We start from the raw sequence: 22,662 nt of genomic DNA, 5'->3' as shown, positions 1-22,662 counted from the left end.
GAGCACCAGCTGGAAGCTGTGTACAGAACCCATGTGTTCACCTTTAATGTACTGGAGCATACAGTAAAAGAACTCTCTGAGAATGATGTCACATCAAGCTGCTTGACACATAATACTCTCTTTGATCTCCCACTTTCCATGGCAGTACATATCGTCAAAATTTATGAGGTGAATATAATCATTTAATATATCTTTTCTTTAACAAGTTGAGTATCTTCATGATTGATGGTGGCAAGTTTAGAAAATCTGGTAAATCTCCCTGAAATGGTGTCAGTCAACCTAGAAAACTGGGTTCAGCTTCTGCAGATCAGCATAGCTGCCAGCAAATGATTGGTACGAGAGAAATAGAAGCAGCCGGCTCTCTGGAGGCTGTGCCTGGCACCGTTTTCTGATGAACATTCACAGTCACAACTGGTGAGAATGAGGAGTGCCATCTGTAAACTGTAAATCCTGAACATTTACTCAATCTGCTGCACCGTGCTGACAATAGGGAGTTCATAAAATCAAAGCCACCCTCACAAATGAAAGCAGAGAGCTGCATTTTAGCAATTAAATTAAGCTAATTCATCACTAAAACAGCTGAGGCTTTCTTCATGGGTGACAATATCTGAGTTTTACATTTTCTTTTCCTTCCCTTTACCCTTTTTTTTTTTAAATTTTGATAGGTGGCATTGTTGTCCTCACCAAGGCTGTAACTTTAAAAGAGGGTGACAGGGTCACCTTGACGACAGATGTTCTCAAGGCAACAGATGGCACTGGCAAACCCGAAGAGCTATTGTACGCCATCTCTGTGCCACCTGCACATGGTCAGATCGAGTACATCAATTATCCTGGAGTGGCCATTTCCAGTTTCAGCCAGTTGGAGGTAGCAGCCCAGAAGGTCTGCTATGTCCATGACAACAGTCGTGAGGCCAGCACAGATGGATTTAGGTGAGGAGACCTGCACTGTCATACTTTAGATGTCTGAACAATAATAGTACAGATCAAAACACATAAATACTGATTGTAACAGTCAGTTCTTGCCTATGAGGCAGCATATATTTTGTAACAGAATCTGCTTTTAAAACTGAATGTTACAAAAACATAACGGAATTGATTTTCTCCTTCCTGAAGGTGGCAGGAGAAGTGGCTAGAAATGGAACTAATGGCACTACTTGGACCTACTTTACCCCCATCCCTACCCCATACTTCTCTCTCCCTCCCTGATTAAGATTTGGATGGTAATTTCAATGGGCAACATTCGCATCCTCCCAAATTAAAACCCTTAAGATGTCAATTACCAGCCTTATCTTCAGGGCCTGAACTCACCACCTCCTCAAGCACCTGTCTTCCTCGCAGGCAATAAAGTGTGGCTAACTTCCTGACTGAGATACCGAAACCTTCAACCTGTGAGAAAACTGTGGAAAGTATTTACCCTCTCACCACTGAATTCACCCTGAGAAGTAGGTCTCAATTGGCAGACGTCATGAGTCAGAATCTGCAGCCTCCAATTGTCCAGCAGCTTCCACCAATCCAGCATCTTGGTGTAGAGGCCAGTGATTTACTGAGAAACTCACTGAAGCTTACCAGTCAGCTCTTAATGAGCTGATTCATGGCTGACCGGGCATGCTTTATCATCGCTAGGGGCGAGAAGGTAGTCACCATTGATCCTACACGTTGATCCCCACGTGAGAAAAAATACAAAATCTGCTGTACATAACTACCTAAATGCATAGTTTGCAAAATGTTTTTGTAAAATCATTACGTTTAAATTTAATGTCACTCTTTTAATCCGACAGAAAATTAAATTATCCTCACAAAAGCCTCTCAAATCCCCAAGAGATAACACAAATATAATTTGATACAGATAATTCGATAGATTAGTTGAACTGAATATCCTACAGGGTTCTTTTGTCAGAGATGACTGACCACTGAGAGTTCAAAGTGCTTACAGTGGAAGGATTAATATCTTGTCATAATCCTATTGTGATGTTTTATTGCTTACTTTGTTAAGGAGAGCATTTGTATCAATCATGCCAAATTTCTTAACTGTGATTATGCAAAACCATAATGTGGATTATAGTTCAATATATTCAAATCGTATAATTAAAAATCTATTCTGATATTGAAAAATGTTGTTTTTCGATCAGAGGCCTATGTGGGTTTCCATCCTATGACTATGATGAAATAGATGGTTTTCATGAATGTTTATCACTTCTTGTAGCCGGTACCTTCTGGCATAATCTAGTGCCAAAGCCCAGCTCCCTATCAGCTCTGCTATAATTCATTCTCAGCATTTGGAAGTGATCTGGTTCCAGGTGATTTATTAAATTACTTTTTATTGTGCTACTTCTAACTTGTCCATCTGCTCGGCAGCTCCTAACTCACAATCTGTCTGTAGTTTGCAGAAAGACAAACTGTCAAGGCCTGTTCATGCACTAACACTTGACAATTCTCTTTCGGATTAGATTAATACCAGTTGTGACAGATTTTAAAGCTTGAAAAGAGATGCAAAAAAAGTCTTATTAGAGCTTGTTGGAGCACTGATCAATTTTGACAGACACAGGCTGGATGCAAGAGATAGAACATAATTCATTTTACAAAAAAGAGAATACAAAGAATACATAGAACATGCTTTTTGAAATTTCAAAGGAACCCACATCAAAATATTTAAAAGATTAAGCAATAATCCTGTTATCGACAATTAGGGTGGGCTTGCGAATTGGCCAGAAAGAAAGATGGGTATTGCTGTTTGTGGGCTAGTAGAACAATGTCCAAAAAAACACCAACAGATGATGGATGCAGATGATTAACAAAATCACTACCCTTGGCACAGATATTTGAATTTAAAGTGAAAACCTTTTCATCAGGATTGATTGGGATAATTACTCTAAAAACGAGACTTCCTAACAGATGCCATTATCAGCTATGGCGGAATTAAGTCCTTTCTCATTCATACTCTTTTTTTCCCACAGATTTTTTGTTAGCAATGGGATGACAGTTAAAAACAGCTCGATGCAGTTTAACATTGAGCACACTGACCGTATCATGCCTACTCTAGTCAATAATAAAGGTCTTCAGTTACCAGATGGGGCCAAGTTGGTCATCTCTCCTGACAATCTTCAACTCTCAGATCCAGACACTCCCTTGATGAACCTAACTTACATTATTATCCAGCCTCCTCAGTATGGCAACATCTACCTGAAAGAAAACATTCTTTCCCAGGCCCACTTCACACAGTTGAATGTGAATAATTTGGACATTTCATACAAGCACAATGCTGGGTCCTCTGAGCTTGACCATTTTACGTTCATTGCTTCTGATGGAACCAATCATGGCTTTTTAGTCAATGGCCAGATGAGAGAGGAGCCTGTTATATTCAGATTACAGGTACGTGGATATTATGTGTGCAATAACATAAAACTCAATTAAAAATCAATTATTCTGCAGGTATTTACTAAAATAAATAACAAATTATCTATGGCAGATGAAATTAATTGGTGGTATTCACTCTTAAATGTAATAAATTACATTGAATATATTGCACCGATTCATTCAATCATCAGTTCTATCACTGTCCAGCTGTTTAAGGAAGGTGGAACTAGAACTTCTTTCTTTGCCTATTTTAGTTTTTATTAATACTTACATTCAAACTACGTTAATTTACCCACTTTAAAACCAGCTCCTCTAAAATATTTCTTGTATTTAATAGTTTTTAATAATAGCCATTTCAGAGGGTGATACTGAGAGAGCATGATTAATGCTTTTATATGATGTCTCCAGCTTAACTTTACTCTACCCGTCTATCTTTGACCACAGCATTGACTCAAACCTAACATAGATCTCTTTAAAATCTTAGTACATGATAATTCAATTTAAAGGAGTTAATTTAACTTAAAAAGCAGTTTAAATTAAAACAAATGTTTGATTTGTTCAGAAAATGAAAATTTTCAGAATTGAGCTTGAATAAACTTGCTGTCATTTCAGAAGAAATTATTTCTTAATGAAGTTTAGCAACAAAAACTTGAAGAACAAGCCCAAGGGATATTGATGGCAATTTTCTTTTATACAGCGAGATATTATAATCCAAAAAGCATTTCTTAGAAGGATGATAGAAGTGGGTTAAATGGTAATTTTTAAAAGGTAACCAGAAGTACACTTATAAATGAAAAATTTGCATGGCTACAAGGAAGACAGAGGGAGTAGGAACTATGGGGATAACCCTTAAAAAGAACTATAACAGACATGATGATTGAGTGACCTTCTGTGTTGACTTAACATTCAAATAATAAGAATTAGACAATATGTTCTTTCAAAAGTGACAGTATCAATTACCATTATTTTCTGTTCTTTGCGACCACAATGCCCTTTACCACAACTGTACAAAAATAAACACAGGGAATATATCAGAGTCTAGCAGGTATACAGTTGAAATTTACAAGCATTGTTTTGATTTCAAATATAATTTACCATCCTGGTGTTAATTATGTTACAACTTATTTTTAATAATGCTGATCACTTTTCAAATATGCATTTTGGTGCTTAATGAATTATTTTTATAAACTAATTAAGCTGTTATCTTGTCAATATATCAACTTATTTTTTCAGATATTTTCTGCTTTTTCTTTGAATTATAGTTCTTGTACAATTTTTTATATTTTCGTTTCAAAAGCAAAATACATCATTGTGTACTTCTTAAAAAAATTTCTGCAATAAAATTAACATTCACATCACATACCACAGAATGAATAGTGTTCAGATTTTCTATGTATCATTATAGTCACAATTTAGGCATTTTGTTGCATTAATCTAAAGCTTTAATATTAATAGAGCTATTTCAGTGCAGCAACCAGTAATATTCAAAATAGGAAGTTAATTTACTATTTGTTTTAACACCTTTTTGTTTTAGGTTGTTTGTGAGCTTGCTTAATTAATGCCATAATAAAGGCTTTTAATGTAAATTAATAGGCAGTGCCCATTAAACCGTGAATCTCACACAAATAATTACTGTTTTAACATTCCAGTAAATTGCACCTCGATGCAACACTGTTTTGTGGCATAATAAAAGAACACAATTCTCCTTTTTTCAGTAAATAAACTTCTGAAATTCTATTTTAGAGTATAAACCGAAAGAACTGCAGATGCTGTATAAATCAGAAACAAAAACAGACCTGCTGAGCTTTTCCAGCAATTTCTGTTTTTGTGTCTAGCTTAGAGTGTTGTTGAAGTTACCTTAAAGTGCTTGGTGCTGTGCTGACCCTACAGCTGTTTATGGATCAATAGAGGCTGCATCATGAGCATGCAAAGGGAGGCTGTTTTCCTCCTCTTAACACAGACAAAACTCCATTCACCCTCTCCCCAACCCCGACAGCTCACCATTTTCATCAAAAGTATTAAAGACCTCTGAACCACAAATATAAAAAAACCGAACAGAATGATTCCTTAACCCCAACCCGACTTATTGGTGTAAGCAACCTCGTACACAACAAGGAAGAAATTCTGCAAATTGCCTGGAACTCCTGCAATTGGCTCTTTATCTACTTACAATATTGAGGAGCTAAAGTGAGTGGCCTATGTCAATTAGTGTAGGCTTTTATCAGTATTAAGAAGATAGTGGATGAAGAAAAATGAAGAAATCACAGATAAGTGATAATACAGTGTGGAGCTGGAGGAGCACCTTCTTCAGAAGGGTCCCGACCTGAAACGTCAGCTTTCCTGCTCCTCTGATGCTGCCTGGCCTGCTGTGTTCCTCCAGCTCCACACTGTGTTATTTCTGACTCCAGCATCGGCAGTTCTTACTATCTCACAGATAAATGATATCTACTTTGGGATTAAAAGCGATCATGTACAGTGGTTGTGCTGCTGGACAAATAATCCACAGACTGCACTGATCAACCAGACAACATGAATTTACCATGAGAGTCAAGAATTTGAATGCAATTTTAAAAATCTGGGATAAAAGCTGATCTAAGTAAAAGTAATCACAAAACTTGCAGAAAGTCATTAAAAACTCAATTGGTTCACAAATGTCTTTTCAAGGAACAAAATTATTCACATTATTTATATGACCCTTATAAACTGTTCAATTGCATTTAATGACATGGCTATGGTGCAAGGCATAGAATCCCTACAGTATGGATGCAGGCCATTTGGCCCATTGAGTCCACACTGACATCTTCTGAAGAGCATCCCACCCAGGAGAATGTGCAAACTCCACACAGACAGTTGCCCAAGGCTGGAATTGCACCCAGGTCCCTGGCACTGAGGCAGCAGTGCTAACCACTGAGCCACCATGCCTCACCTCAGCTTTCCTCTGATATCTTAGGTTGAGCAATAAATGCATCAGCCTTGCCAACGACAGCTCTGTCCTGGGAACAATACAAAAAAACATTGTAAAGGAAAAGTTGTGAGATGCAGAGAGTTTTGAGATTGTCAGAAAAGAGAGTTTCAGTGCATCAGACAACGCAATGTGGAGCTAGAAAGGGGAAATAGCAAGGAGGATGTCTTATTTGGAGAACAGGAAAACAAAAGAGGAAATTCAGAATATTAACAATACTTTAACTTATCCATAGAATAGTGAAAGAAAAGAAAGATTAAACAGATCTGAAGGATAGTTGAATCTAAGGTTTAAATAACTTATCAGGTGACAAACTGAGACTATTTCCATTGTCCATATTCCATTGATTCAGTTGTGTGTTTAATTGCAATCTCACTAACTGGAGTCTTTGAATAACTTCAAGGCTGCAACTGTTAACTGAACACAATAAGTTAAAAGAAACATATAAACATAAATAGAATCTTGTCTTTAAGTGGGTGAAAATAAGTTGATAATAAACAATATTAACGAGGACTTAACCTGCATCCACAGAAAGACAAGGGGGAAACTGCTAATAAATGGATGTATGGTGAATTAACTACTAAATTGCAATTAAAATCAATTAATAAATTGCAGGAAAATTTAAAATTAGACCTACCCTGAAGAATATTTTTGAATCAAAGTGAAGATGTATTTTAATTTTGCATTATTTTCTTTCACTCTAACATTATTCATCTACAATGTTTAATACAGCATTATTAAATCATTTCTGTGAGATGACAGATGCACACGCCATTAATGGTAAATGTTAGAATTATGTAAATAATTGTATGTCAGAGACCTACACAACCACAACATTGATTAAATATGCCTTTACCTCTTTTATCAACACTTCCTCCCATAATAAATGTATAAGTTAGTGACTGGAAAAACAAGTTGGTTTCCTGTGCAGAAGATGTCTGTTGAGTACCTACATGGGTTAATTAGGCAGGTGCTGATGCGAACTGAATCTGAGAGACATTTTTGGCAAAACTTCAAAAGTGGATGTTCTGGAATAAATTAACTTTGCGATTCTCAAATGCTCCAATTCCAAGGTTGCACAGTGGTGTTCCATATTTGAATATGGTTTAACTCCATAACGGTTTAACCTCATGCTTTATTTGTCCACTCTACCAAAGGCACTGACTTGTGTTAGAATATGATTTCACAAGGTCTAACGTCTCCTCAGTTCCAAGTCTCCATTTGTGTGATTCAAACAATGAAGGAGAAATTTTAACCTAACTCATTGGATACAATGCACACAGAATTAGGAAGAACTTCATGGGAGATTAAAGTCTGTATGTTCAAACATCTATCATATCTAACCTAGTCGGTTTCCTGATGGCTGATTTAGACTAACATTGTCCCCTAAGCAGGCTATTTTCCAATGGGGTGAGGAAGGCATCATAGACTAGAAGTTTCCTACCTACCTCCTCCATTTAAGATCTTTGTAGTGAGATGTTTTTCATACCGTATCTACAGATATCTGTGTGATCTGTGGCACTCTGCTAGAATAGACAATTGGAAATGCCAGCCAGTGCTATATCCTAATTCCAAATTCAATGACAGTACCTTTACTGAATCCCCCACTCCCAACATCCTTGGAGTTTCCATTGACCAGAAACGAACCTAGACTCACCATATAAATTCAATGGCTACAAGAACGTTAGATTGTAGGAATACTGCAGCAAATAACCCACTTCCTGACTCCACCATCTACAAGGCACACGTCAGAAGTGTAATGTGATACTCCCATTTGCCTGGATGACTGCTGCTCCAACAACACTCAAGAAGCTGAACACTATCCAGGGCATAGCTGCCCATTTGATTGGCACCACATTCACAAACATTCAGACAATCCGCTACCAACGCTCAGTCGCAGCAGTGTGTACCATCTACAAGATGCACTGCTGAAATTCACTCAAGACCCTTAGACAGCACCTTCCAAACCCACAACCACTTTCATCTAGAATGTCAAGGGCAGAAGCTACATGGAAACACAGCCACCCGCAAGTTCCCCTTCAAGTCACAAACCATCCTGACTTGAAAGTATAGTGTCATTTCCTTCAGTACCTTTCCCTGGAATTCCCTCTCTAACATGTGGGTCTACTTACAGTTCAAGAAGGTGGCTCACCACCACCTTCTCAAAGGCATCTTGGGGTGGGCAAGAAATGCTGGCCCAGTTAGTAATGCCTATGTCTCCATGAGTGAAAAAAAAAGCAACCTTGATTGTCTAGCAGTAGAGGAGGAAAGGAACGTGTGGGTGTTTAAGAGGTTCTCACCCCTGTTTCTTTTATGGATGGTTTTTGGACTTTCAGATTTTGTGAAGAACAAAATTGCACACAACAGGGTTTGGCTCAACCATAAGCTTGATGTTTTACTAAATCCTTGAACATCCCAAATAAAGATGCCTCCATGATATCTATGACCAATTGCCACCCACTAGTGAGGTTATTATCTCATTATTAAAACTTGGGCAGAAAATCAGACATTTTTTATCTCTATGTCAAGACTCTAATTTTTCCCAATCAATTCTCTGTTGCCCCTGTCATTCAGGAGCTGGGAAAATTCTGCCCTGTGTTTCCATGTACACCATTACAAAAATAAAACTTCAGACCAATTCACTGCAATTTGGCTGATCCGTCTGATGTTGATTGTGGGTCTGAGTCAGGCTGACCAGTCCTGATCCTTCTTCTGACTTCAGATAAGGCCCTTTGATTTTATGCTCTTCTTACAAGTCCGACTGCAATATCACATCTCCTACTGCCATTCTGTTGAATCACTTGGTATTCAGTGTGCTTTTTCTTTAGTTTATTTCATAGCCTGATCTTGGCAGACTTGCTTATGATAATAGCATCCTCAGTTTCTTAATTGAGCTATACTATTATGGTTGTCATGTACCACTGTTTATGATCCAGTCTCTTACCTTTTTCTAATTAATTAATGGGATGTGGGATTTACTGGCTGCGCCAGCATTTATTGCCAATCCATAATTGCCCTTGAGAAGGTGGTAACGAACTGTATTCTTGAACCACTTCAGTCCATTTGGTTTAGGTACCCTCACAATGGTGTTAGGAAGATTGTTCCAGAATTTTGACCCAGTGACAGCGAAGGAATGACAATATATTTCCAAGTCACGATGGTGAGTGTCTTGGAGGGGAAAGGGCAGATGGTAGTGTTCCCAAGTACTTATTGCCCTTGTCCTTCTAGATGGTCATAGTTGTAGTTTGGAAGGTGTGCACTGAGGAGCTTTGGTGAATTTCTGCAGTGCACCTTGTAGATGTCACGCACTGCTGTTCCTGAGCATCGGTGGTGGAGGGAGTGATTTTTCTGTGGATGTGATGCCAATTAAGCAGACTGCTTTGTCCTGGATAGTGTCAAGCTTTCTGAGTGTTGTTGGAGCTGCACTCATCTGGGCAAATGGGGTGTAGTCCATCATACTCCTGAAATGTGCCTTCTAGATTATGGACAGGCGTTGGGGAGTTAGGAAGTGAGCTACTCATTTCAGGATTCTTAGTCTGTAACCTGTTCAGTTTCTGGTCAATGGTAATTTCCCGTCTATTGGTAGTGGTGGATTTGGCAATGTTAATGTCACTGATTGTCAAGAAGTGACTGTTAGATTATGACTTGTGAGGAATATCTCAATGTGAATGCAGGACTTTGTTCCCAAAAGTATTGTACAGTGTCCTAAGCTCAACCAAGTTCAGCTTCTTCTTCAATGACCTTCCTTTCATGTGGATGGATAATATGCAGACCTGGGCCAATAAGTGGCATGTAACATTCATGTCACACAAATACCAGACAACCTGATTAGACAAGTTAGGAGACAAATTCAGGACAGGTAGTACTTGAACCCAGATGTTCTTGTCCACAGGTAGGAGCACTAACACTGCAGCATGAAAGTCTCCCAGAATTGTATATGTAAGCAATTCAAAAATGTCAAACTTCAGTCATTTCCTAAGAAAATTATTGAAGAAGATTGTTAGGGACAGGATTTGCTCACATTTGGAAAAAGATGGACTTATTGGCTTTGTGTGGGGGAGCTCATGTCTCACAAATTTGATTAGGTTTCTTAGGGAAGTGACAAAAATGATTAACGAAGGCAGGGCAGTTGATGTTGTCTACAGGGACTTAAGCAAGGCCTTTGACAAGGTCCCTCACGACAGGTTATTTTAAAAGAAGTCACATAGGATCTGCAGTGAGCTGGTAAGGCAGATACAGAACTGGGTTAGTCATAGAAGGCAGAGTTGCAGTGAAAGGGTGCTTTTCTGATTGGACATCTGTGATCAGTGGTGTTCACAGAGATCAGTGCTGGGACCCCTGTTCTTTGTAATAAATGGAAATGATTTGGAGGAAAATATAGCTGATCTGATTAGTAAGTCTGCAGGCGACACCAGGTTTGGGGGAGGTACGGATAGTGCGGAGGATTGCCAGAGGATATAACGGGATAGAGGTAGGCTGGAGACTTGAGCAGAGAAATAGCAGATGGAATTTAATCCAAACAAATGCAAGGTGATGCATTTTGGAAGGTCTGATGCATTTCTTCACAAGCCAAAGCAAAATCTTGAATTTGTGAGCCCAATGGAGCAAATTATTTCATTCAGTATCATATATTTTCTGTGATTCATTCCATAAAAGTAAATAGGATAAGGTGACTAAAATATTGGCAAAGAATATGGCAAGTCACTACAGAGAATTTAAAAACAGCATTAGGATAATCTGATTAACAATTTCTGAAAGTGTAGATCAATGATAAAGACTGTCCAAGAAAATAATCTGCACTTCTAACAGTATATTAATTGCAGGTGGAGCATGTTGACAAGGTTTCTCCCTATATCCTCATCAATCAATGTCCAACCACAGTTCACAATCTGAAAGATGGACGCTTTGGTATCTACATCACTGCCCAGAACTTAAAATCCTCAGACGTAGACAGCAAAGATGAGGAGCTGATCTACACAATTCTCCGTCCACCTTACTATGGATACTTGGAAAGTACTACTTCAGGTATTCAATTAATTGGTGCAAATATGAAAATCAGAGAATTAATTTCCTAAAGATCTGAAACAATTGTATTTATGTTGTTTACAACTGCTAACACATGCACATGCTTGGCATTAATATTGTATCTTGTGTTGAAATGTCTATTTGATTTTCATTGCATGTAAATTATTGTTTTGTTATGCAAGATATAGAAAACATTAGTGTTGCTGCATTACATTTCTGGATTTGTCAGGGAGACCCCGTTAATAAATTGGGTGCAGTACCGTAATGTCAGATCTCTTCCCATTTGTTCTCCTGATATTGTTCAAAATATTCGTCTACCACTCAGAACAACATGTTTGAGTGTTTCCACATAGAGGTGATTAAAATTATATCATGGTATAATGGCCCTCGATTTTCTGTTATTTTCAATGCAATTGCTTAGTTTACTTTATTCTTCCCTAAAAAAACAGACTTCATCTGTTTTATAAGCATAAACCAAGGACATCAAGCATTCTGCACAAATTGTAGAATTGGACATGTACTCGTTTTAATGTGTTATGCATTGTTCTTCATATTGTCAAAACATTCACCGTGTGTCATGCTAAAATGAGTGGGCAGAGATCTGGCAAAAACTTCTGCGCCACTGACGCTGGCTATGCAGAATGGCAAAACTGCCAAAGAGTCTTATATGTTAATGAATTGCTGCATCTTTCTTCAGTGATGGTGAATACAAAATAAACTCTCTGGCATGAAAATGATGTATTGCAGGTGGATACATTCAAGGCTCATTTACCCAGAAAGAGGTGGACAGACGTACAATTCGCTACATCATCAGTCCCTCCATAGAACTGACATCTGACAGCTTTGAGTTCAAAGTATCTGACACTGCAGGAAACTCTAATGCACCAGAAATGTATGTTTGTAGAATGTCTAGTCTTCCAAAGAAATTGCATTTTGTAGGAGTCACCTTTTGGTTTTTCAGGCAAATTAAATAGCTGTAAAGTGGAATTTCGTACTTTTTCAGGTGTGTCACCGCAAAGCGGTTGATTTGTTTTGGTTTCCTCAATGAACATTACTTTTTGTCAGGTGTGCATGCAGCGGTAGGTCTGGAATATGTGGTATCTCTTCAGAGGAATTCATATTCTTGTGGTTACAGCAGAATTCCGTTACATGCAAAATGTATGCAGCCTTGAGAGTGGGAATTCTGATGCCACAGCAGGTCTCAAAGGGGTACATATGTTTTCAGCAGTGGAAGTTTGCAACAGGAAAAAGTATATGAACTATTTGAAACAGATGGCTATTTGGAATTCAAGTACCCAGGGGAGGAAGAGCCTGACCTACAGAATAATACTGAGGTGGTGCAGCGAAGGGAAATTGTCATTTTGGGGTCAGGGGCTAATGCCTGTGCATTGTTCGTGCAGGTTGCTTGGAAAGAGGTGAGTATGTTTACATGTATAAAGGAATGGAGTATAGATGAGGCAAAACTTAACAGTTTATTCAAGCAAAAGCATCCTTAATACAACAGCTCCAATTGCAATTATGATATGACTGCGAAAGAGGTTTTGCCTCAATTGACTGCATTTGACTTGGATATGTATTGATCACTTGGGAATGCTTTAGTTTTCTCATGTGATAGAAATACAGCCATTATTTATACATGACTCACCTTCCAGCTTCCAAAGAAATTAGTATGCATTCGTTCCCAAGAATTCAAAATAATCTCACTTTTAGACTCAAAATTCTGGAGTTTCGGCAAGTGTATTTCTTACACTGATACATTGTTGCTCAGCACTCAAGTGCAATGCACGAGTGAATGTGGAACCAGGGGTGCACATTTCCATAATAATTATTTCCTTGGCGTTTGCAAATAGCCTAGAGTTTCCAATGGCCATATACCCACCATACCTGCCCAGAAATCCCTCTGTCACCAGAACCAACTGTCCAGTTTCCCCAAGAATCGACTATCTTCATTACCAAAGGTCTGGCAGCATCTGTGGAGAGAAAACAAAGTTAACATTTCAAGACCAGTAACCCTTCTTCAGAGTTGATTTTCTCCAGCAATTTCTGCTTCTGTTTCAGATCTCCAGCATTTGCAATTCCTTGTTTTATTTCACTCGATCACTTACTTGGCTCCCTTCTCACCTTCAGTAAATGCAAAATACTACAGATGTTGGAAATCTGAAATTAAAACAGAAAGTACTGGAGAAACTCAGCAGGCATGGCTGCATCTGTGAAAGAGAGAGACAGAGTTAAAGTTTCAAATCTGATATGACTCTTCTCCAAAAGCCTTCTCACCTTGTGCCTTGTCACCATACCAACATGGCACCCTATTCATCTGTCACTCAACCCAGTTTGTACCAACCTTAACAACACACTCATCTTCCATACTTACCCTTACACAGGAACTGTCAAAATATCTATCTGTGTTGTCAGACATTTAAATCCAGAATATAGCAACTGCTGCTTTGAGAAATGAGACATAGTTTACCTTCGCTCGACTCTCCTGCACCATGAGAACACAGTTAAATTTAAGATAGTGCTTTGATTTTCCGTAAGGTCTGTGATTTAGTAGGAAAATGTAGGAGAACAGTGATATGGTACCTATGTTTGCACGTGCTTGATGAATATGGCCCAATGTAACTAGTTTCCAGCTCCATACAAATAACATTCTGTGTTTTTATTTCTAAAAAGCCCCTATATCAGTGCAACTGTTTCAATCATTAATTTATCGAATATAGCTGAGAAAAGAAACAGATTGTTGAAGCTTTCTAGATCGCACTTATCAAGAAAGACACAAAATCCTAAATTTCAAAGGAAGCAACAATTTGTATCGGATGAGAAAAAGGTGCTGATGGGTTGTTAAATCAACTTGTATTGCTCAAGGCTTGCCTTACATGTACTGTTTACTTGCAGAAGATGATAGCAAGTGAAAGTAATCAGCTGTCCTTAGTTGGTCTGGTCTACATGTGACTCCAGATTCACAGCAATGTGGTTGTTACTTAACTCCTCTGAAATGGCCTAGCAAGCCACACGGTCGTACAAAATGCTACAAAGTCTAAACAAAGGAATGAAACCTTACCTAGTATTGATCTAGGCACTGGAAACAACAATTGCCAAGAGATTCCTTTTGGCCTTGCAAAATCCTCCTCATCAACATCTGGGGAGTTGTGCCAAAACTAGGAGAGCTGTCTAACAGACTAGTCAAACAGCAGCCTCAAAGTCGTACATATGGAATCACATCTGGCAGAAAATGTCTCAGACACCAGCATCACCATCCTAGCTATTTTCTGTCCCACTGGCAGGGCGGACCCTGCACAGGTAGCAGCACAGAAGTATAGAGTCAGAAGGGAAGTTCCTGGGACACTTCAACATTGACTCCAGACCCCAATAAATCTCATGGCATCAAGTCGACCACGGGAAAGGAATGCAATTACTTATTACAACCCACCTTCTCCAGGGAAATTTAGATAGGAAGTAAGTAGGAAAGTACCTGGACAATAAGACCCACATCCCATGAATGAGCAAAAAAATCCAATAGTCTTTTATTTGTTTCCTTGAATTTACATTTTCAACTGTATGCTTAGTTGGTTCCTGCCTACGACTTTGAAACTGATATTGCTGGATCCAATGATATGGCTTTAGCTGGAAATGTGTGCTGAATTTTACAAAAAAAAATGTTGGCTTCACTTATCTTCCAACTGTTTTTAAAAAAATACACCCTTTCTGTCTAGTGCACAAAAGGATATGGCTGACACCTTCCTCTTCATCAATGTTTCTTTTCTTTTATATGTTCGTGGGAGGCAGGTGTCACTGGCTGGGCAAACATTTGTTGCCATCCCCAATTTCCAATGTGAAGGTGGTGGTGAACTGCCTTCTTGTACCACTTTTTAGGACAGGATAACCAGGGTCTTGACCCAATGACAATGAAGGAACAGCAAGGCAGGATGGTGCATGGCTTGGAGGGAAACTTACAGGTGGTGGAGTTCCCGTGTAACTCCTGTCCTAGTCTTTCTAAGTGGTCGAGGTTGCGGGTTTGGAAGGTGCTGTCAGAGGAATCCTGATGAGTGATCACAGTGTATCTTGTAGATGCTACACACTGCTGTCACTCTGCATTACTGATGAAGGGTGTGAATATTGAATGTGGTGGATAAGGTGCCAATCAAGCAGGCTACTCTGTCCTGACTGATGCTGAGCTTCTTGTGTGTTGTTGAGATGCACCCATTCAGGCATGCGGAGAATATTTCATCACACTCCTGTCCTGTGCCTCGTAGATAGCGGACAGTCACTAGGAAGATAGAAGTTGGTTACATGCCACAGAGTTCCTAGCTTCTCAGGATGTAAGAAGAAGCTTGGGAACTGTAGACCTGTGAGTCTGACTTTGGTGGTGGGTAAGTTGTTAGAAGTGATTCTGAAAGATAGAACTTACATGCATTTAGAGAGGCGAGGAATGATTAGGGACAATCAGCATGGTTTTGTGTGAGGGAAATCATGTTTCACAAACTTGATTGAGTCTTTTGAGGAAGTTACAAAGAAAATTGATAAGGGCGGAATGGTAGATATTGTTTACATGGACTTTAGTAAAGTCTTTGACAAGGTTTTGCATGGTAGACTGATTAGTAAAGTGGTTTTCCATTTACATGAATGATTTAATTTGAATATAGAAGGCATAGTTTGTAAGTTTGCGGATGAAACCAAAATTGGTGGTATAATGGACAGTGAAGAAGGTTATCTAAAATTACAAATAGATCTTGATCAATTGGGTCAATGGGCTGAAGAGTGGCAGATGGAGTTTAATTTGGATAAATGCAAGGCATTGCATTTTGGTAAAACAAACAAGGGCAGTATTTATACAGTTAAAAGTAAGGCCTTGGATTGCCAAACAAAGAGACCCAGGAGGTTCAGATACATAATTCTTTGAAGTCTGCATTACTAGATAGGGTGGTAAAGAAGGCATTTGGCATACTTGCAATCATTGCTCAGACTTTTGAGTATAGGAATTATGACGTTATGTCAAGGTTGTACAAAACATTGGTGAAGCCTCTTCTGGAGAACTGTGTCCAGTTCTAGTTGCCCTGCTATAAGAAGTATATTATTAAGTTGGAGAGGGTTCAGAAAAGATTTACAAGGTTACTGTGAATGGACGGTTTGAGTTATAAGGAAAGGCTGGATAGGCTGGGATTTTTCACTGGACCGTAGGAGTTTGAAGGGTGATGTTATAAAATCGTGGAGGGGTATAGATAGAGTGAACGGCAGGTGTCTTTTACCCACGGTGGGGAATTTCAAGACTAGGGGGTGGCATATTTTTAAAGTGAAAGGAGAAAAAATTAAAAAAAAGACAAGAGGGGCCAATTTCTTTTACACAGAGAATGGTTTGTGTGTGGATTGAACCTCCAGAGAAAGTGGTGGATACAGGTACAGTTACAACTTTTCAAAGACATTTAGATCAGTACATGAGTAAGAAATGTTTGGAGGGATAGGGGCCAAGTACAGGTAAATGGGATTAGTTTAGTTTGGGATTATGGTCGGGATAGACTGGTTGGACCAAAGGCTCTGTCTCTGTGCTGTATGACTCTATGACTGTTCTGACCAGCTGTTGTAGCCGCAATATTTATATGGCTGGTCCTATTCAATTTATGGCCAGCATTAACCAGTATGTAAGTAAGGAGTTTCAGCAATGGTAATGCCATTGAACATCAGTAGTTGGATGTGTCGTGCTTTTTATGTAGAGAGCATACCTGGCTGCTTTCTACATTCCTAGTTAGGTTCCAGTGTTTTAGCTGAACTGGAACAGCTTAGCTAGGGACACAGCTAGTTTAGGAGCGCATGTCTTCAGTATCATTGCCAGAATGCTGTCACAGCCCGTAGCCATTCCAATATCCAATGGCTTAGCCATTTCTTGGTAGTACATTAAGTGAATCAACTTGGTTGAAGACAGGCATCTGGGATATGATTGTATAAGTTAGGAACAGAGTAAGCTATTCAGCCCTTTAAACCTGTTACACAATTCAGTATGATCATGGCTGATGTGCTTGAGTTCTGAAATCCCCAATTCCTTCTACCTCCAATAAAATTTGGTTCCCTTGCCCAAAATGAATCTCTCTGCTTCTACCTCAAACATATTCCAGGACAACATCTCTATCACCTTCTGAGGCAAAATGTTCCAAAGTTGGAAGATCCTCTGACAGCAAAAGGATCCACCTTGTCAGAACCATTCAGGATCTTATGAACTTCAAAGAACTCACCTCTCAGTCTTCTGCATTCCAGTGAAATCAAGCCCACCCATCCAACTTATCCGCTCATTCCAGATATCAATCTAATAAACTTCCTCTCAACCTCTTCCAATGCATTTACATTATCCTTTAAATAAGAGACTAAAACTGCCACTGTTTCCAAGTTGTGATCTCACCAATGCCCTGTATATCTGAAGCATAACATCTTTACATGTATGTCCAGTCACCTTGTTGTAAAGGATTGCATTCCATCAGTCTTCTTAATCACGTGCTGTGCCAGCATACTTCTTTTGTGACTCATGCATGATTATATCTAGATCCCACTGCACCTTGGAATTTTGCAGTCATTTTTCATCTAAGTAATACTGTACTTTTCTATTCTTCCTGCCAAAGTGAACAATTCCATATTTTTCATCAATACACTCCATCTACCAAATTTTTGTCACTTAACAACGATACAGACTGATATAGATAAGTTATCTCATCTTGGCAAAATACTTTCCTGATCATCTTTAAGTCATCTGCAGCCCCTTCATCCAAGTCATTCATAGAAATTGTAAAAAGTGAAGGGCCCAGCATAGACCCTCTGTGGAACTCCACTCATTGAATTCTGCCTATCTGAAAAATACCCATTTATGTATACTGTCTGCTTTCTGCCAGCTAGCCAATCATCTCTCCATGCTAGTATGCTAAACCACTTCACCATGAACTCCTATTTTTGCACTAAATGCTAGGGACTTCAAGAGGAAATGGATTTTCCACTCAGTACTTCTGGCTGAGATTAGACACAACCTTGTATTTTGTACTGATTTTTGGCCTCTTCCCTCACCAAGAATGGGAATATTTGAGGAGCCTCCATCTCCTATGTTTAGATTTCCATCACCATTTACAATTCAGCGTAGCAGGGCTGTTTGTTAGAGTGGTATCAAGTGCCAGTCCATACTTTTGTTTAAACTTTTCAAATGCCTTTACAACACAATCAATTTCCCAGTTCATATAGGCCAGAGCTGTTCATGAATGCAAGAACAGCTATTTCATTTTTGCACCATTCGTTCACATTTTCTTTCATTGACAATAAGTCAGGTTGATTTTTTCTCAATCTAATTCAACATTAAATCCATTAAATGTGTTTCAATCTTACTCACTAGCCCTCTGATGCCACCATGTTATGTATTCCAGTTCCCAAGAGTTCAGATTTGTCATACTTCTGGACTCAGATTTGCTTAAGGTCCAGTATTTTATTCCTTACAGAGTGTCATTTGACTTGTGGATTGATAGAGTGTTGCTCAGCACCTGATTGCAGCAGGATATTAGGCAACTTGTCACATTTACATAATTATTAGCTCTTGATTGTTTACAAATAAGATAACAATATTACACAAACCTTCAAACATATGGCTCACTTTAAATGCCAAGTCAAGTAGTCCTATATTCAATGTCATGTATGAAGTGCACTGAGAAGTTAAAAAAGCCAATGCTAACTTAATCCGCATTAGGTACAAAACCCCTTCCCAAAATTCTCTGCCTCTGCTCTCCAGATAAAATCTGTTTGGCTCAGTACAAATCAGGAATCAACTTTAGGCATTCCTGTTGTATATTTGGCAGTGCTTTTAAAAATCACGTTATTGAAGAGCAACAAGAGTCCTTTCCTTGATTTCTGTATTTGAGAGGAAACTATAACCCGCGTATTGCTGCCTATGCTATGCTCACACCAGCTGTATTGAAGTGTTATGAAATATCAATTTGCTAGGTCTCGTTGAGTCCTTATGTACTGTCTGTGTGTTTTGTGAACACTTCAAAACTACTATATGATGAAAATCAATGCCCGAGTGTTGTAGTACTCCAGATGTGTGTCACACTGATTAAACCTGTTATTGCTGGCAGAAATCCTCATTAGCAAGTGAGTGTACCATATTCCAAAATTAATGCATTACATGTACATTATTATTCATAGCTCCCATTACTGCTTTGTGCATGAAGCTTGCCTAATTGGTGGAGGGTAAGGGCTAGAAAATCACCATGTAGCTGAAAATTAACGAGATGTGGCAAAATTTCTTCTAGCGATGAAAGGCATTTAACGCACTGGCAGCCAGGGATAGGGAAGGAATGATTAATAAATACACATTGAAAGAAAGTCCAACACGCAGGGATGAAACAAACTCGAGAAAGTAAACAACGGAGCAAACTAAATCCATATTTCATAGGTGGCAAAGTGAATTTTGTGTTGTTTTACAGTGTAGGGTAGAGCCCCTTTGATTAGTGAGTCCCTCTTAGTAAGCACAGAATAAGGATGAGAGTCTGTAGCAGTGAGAATTTAAAGAATCAGCAAGAAAATAAATGAAGTTGGTTGGACAAAGGGGGCAAGCTCAAATTTAAGATGTTTTCGTAAGTCTGCAAAGTAAGGGCTGAATTTAATAGTTATGGAAGTATCCCTATCCACTGTCAGAAAGTTAATGGTTTCCCTGCCAGATGATTTCCAGGAACCTGACAGGATTAAATGCCCATCAAGCAATGTGACAGCTGCCTTCAGGGTTCCTGGGCCTTTGAAAGTGTAGACTCCTTCTCCTCAAGACCTTAACCGATCAGTGCCAACGGCTCTTCAAACTTGGTTTCACCACTCAGAGCATGAGGCCTAGAGCTGCACCAAGAGATGGAGGCCCTAAAAATAGCTGGTTAAGGTAACTTCATCTCAGCCGCTCAGCCAGGCCCAGGAAAGGTGGCAGGGGTGTTGTTATGAAGTTATGAAGTACTTGAGTAGGGTGAGGACCCCTTGTCATTGGTGGACCTTCCTTATGGCACAGCATACTTGATCAGGTGGGCCCACCCTTTTCTTGGAGCCCGCAGGAAGGCCCTTGTGAAATACTTACTCCCATAGCATGAGTTGCCAAGCTATTGCTCAAGTACCAATAGCAGTAGATGTGGCCCTTAAGTAGCCCATAATTTGCCACTTCAAGTGGCTAAGGAGTGGGAACCCCATCCTTGTCCTTTCTGCCTTTGATGTAAATGGTGGGAGTCAGTCTCTGATAGAGCACATGGTAGTATGGGCCAAAAGAAGCACAATTCATTAAATTTAAAGGCTGCATAATTTTCACAACCACTGGCAATGCTGCATGATGCAAAGTGATCTCAGTGTAGAGCAAACATACAAACAACATCTGAGAAACAGCATACAGAGAATTGCAGTTTGACACAGAAAAGCCAAGGTTGATGCATAAACTTGGATGAATAACAGATGCTCCATCAAAGGTCATGGTTTATTTATGTATTTCTTTGTGGGTGATGTAAATTGAAATGTGTCAGTGGAAAATACATGGCCCTTCTAACTCATAAGCAACAGTTAAGGATTAGACATATTGTCAATACTTTTTTAAAGCGATATTGAAATTTTCGTGTAGAATGGAACTGAAATGGTCCAGGATTGAAATGTCTGCAAGCTGCTATACAGTCTGTGAGGACATTGGAACTCTCTCCATAAAGGTTACCAGGAAAGGATACAGCGTTGATCCCTCTTACATTGGTATAACGGTAGAGTATCTGTCTTTGTGTACATTATTTGCAGTATGTTTGAAATCACTTGTAATCATTCCTGCGCAATGAGCTTGTCAGCAACAATTGAAAGGAATTAGGCCCCTAAGTAGCCTATTTAACCTCCATGACTAGACATCACAATAAAAAACTATGCTGTTACACTCACACTCAACCACTAAACCCTCTTCCCGGAGGCTGTAAGCATGCTTTAAAGAATTTCCTTAGGACATTCTTTAGAGAACATGTTTATAAAATCAGTCGTTATATGTATAAGATCTAATCACTTAGTAAAATCACAACTTTTAGTTGATCTCTGTGTTGTGTGCTTGGCAAGTAAGTGAAAAAAGATATGACACTTGATTCCTGCGTGAAGTGATTGAAGAAATGTATGTTACAATTCCCATTTGGACTAACGACTTTCATAGAATCTCTACAGAGTGGAAGCAGGCCATTCAGCCCATACCAACCGTCTGAAGAGCATCCCACACAGACCCACCTCCACCTACCTTGTCCTAGTAATCCTGCATTCCCCATGGCTAATCCATCCAGCCTACACATCCCTGGACATTATGGCCAATTTAGGATGGCCAGTCCACCTAACCTGCACATCTTTGAACTGTGGGAGGAAACTAGAGCACCTGGAGGAAACCCATGCAGGCATGGGGAAAATGTGCAAACCCCACACACACAGTCACCCGAGGGTGTAATTGAACCCGGGTCCCTGGTGCTGTGAGGGAGCAGTGTTAACCACTGAGCCACCGTGCCACCCTGTTATCCGTTAAACCTCACCACCCGCTGCAGATTTTACAGGAACCCATCCAACATCATTCTCAGCTTCCAATAGGCTTGCTTCACCCTGTTGTGCCAAGTCATGGTGTCAAGTGACCATCAGAAGATAATAATCCCAGTTTACAGAAATCTAAACTAGATACCATCTGTAAAATCCAATCCAACGATTCTTTATCCCTTGGTCGCACCAGAACGACCCTCAGTTTATTTCGGGATGCAACTGTCCAACCAGAGACTGTGTTCTCTCCTGTATCCTGCTTGGTAGATTGCAGAGAACTTGTAGCCTTTTTCTCTGTTTTCACCATACCAGCTACAGCATTCTGTGTCTCTGTAGCTTCCCCCTCTCTTTGTTGTCAGGTAAAATTTGGAACAGATCACATGGCTCTCTTTACTACTTCATTTTAATTTTAATTCAAGAGGCATTCACAAAAAAATAATAATCTTATCAAACCTCACATTCATAACTGGTGCTCTGTTAGCCAGACAGAACCAGTACAAAATGAGTTTGGCAATTTTGAGGCAGTTTTCAATGAGCCTATGCCCACAGCATAAAAGTACTTGAATTGAAAACCTTACCTAATAAGGCTTTTGAATTGTTAAGGGCACAAATGGTTGTTTGTGTGAAAGTTAGTTGCTATGTTTGCAACTGTAACTGCACTTTGAAAGTAACTAATTCACCAAGGTACATGTTGCAGCATCACTGATAAGATAGAGATGCTGTATAAATTCTTTATTTTTTTGTGGTAGTGTGGTGAAGTGTGTGCAATACAACTATAGCCAAGCCAGTCTGCAAAT

The 22,662-nt window shown here is 39.2% G+C and overlaps 1 protein-coding gene across 1 annotated transcript in view; it reads left to right on the top strand.

Moving 5' to 3' along the window:
• The window catches only part of frem1b (Fras1 related extracellular matrix 1b), a 188,316-nt gene that overhangs the window by 142,721 nt on the left and 22,933 nt on the right, over nucleotides 1-22,662 (top strand). Inside the window, exons 24-28 of the mRNA XM_020530931.2 lie at nucleotides 666-930; nucleotides 2,955-3,369; nucleotides 11,140-11,341; nucleotides 12,089-12,233; nucleotides 20,946-21,075. Coding sequence (XP_020386520.2) covers nucleotides 666-930; nucleotides 2,955-3,369; nucleotides 11,140-11,341; nucleotides 12,089-12,233; nucleotides 20,946-21,075 — 1,157 coding nt within the window. The remainder of the gene's footprint in view (nucleotides 1-665; nucleotides 931-2,954; nucleotides 3,370-11,139; nucleotides 11,342-12,088; nucleotides 12,234-20,945; nucleotides 21,076-22,662) is intronic.

Source organism: Rhincodon typus, chromosome 10 (genome assembly GCF_021869965.1).
Source record: "Rhincodon typus isolate 14 chromosome 10, sRhiTyp1.1, whole genome shotgun sequence".
Classification (NCBI taxonomy): domain Eukaryota; kingdom Metazoa; phylum Chordata; class Chondrichthyes; order Orectolobiformes; family Rhincodontidae; genus Rhincodon; species Rhincodon typus.
This window is presented reverse-complemented; position numbering and strand designations above follow the sequence as displayed.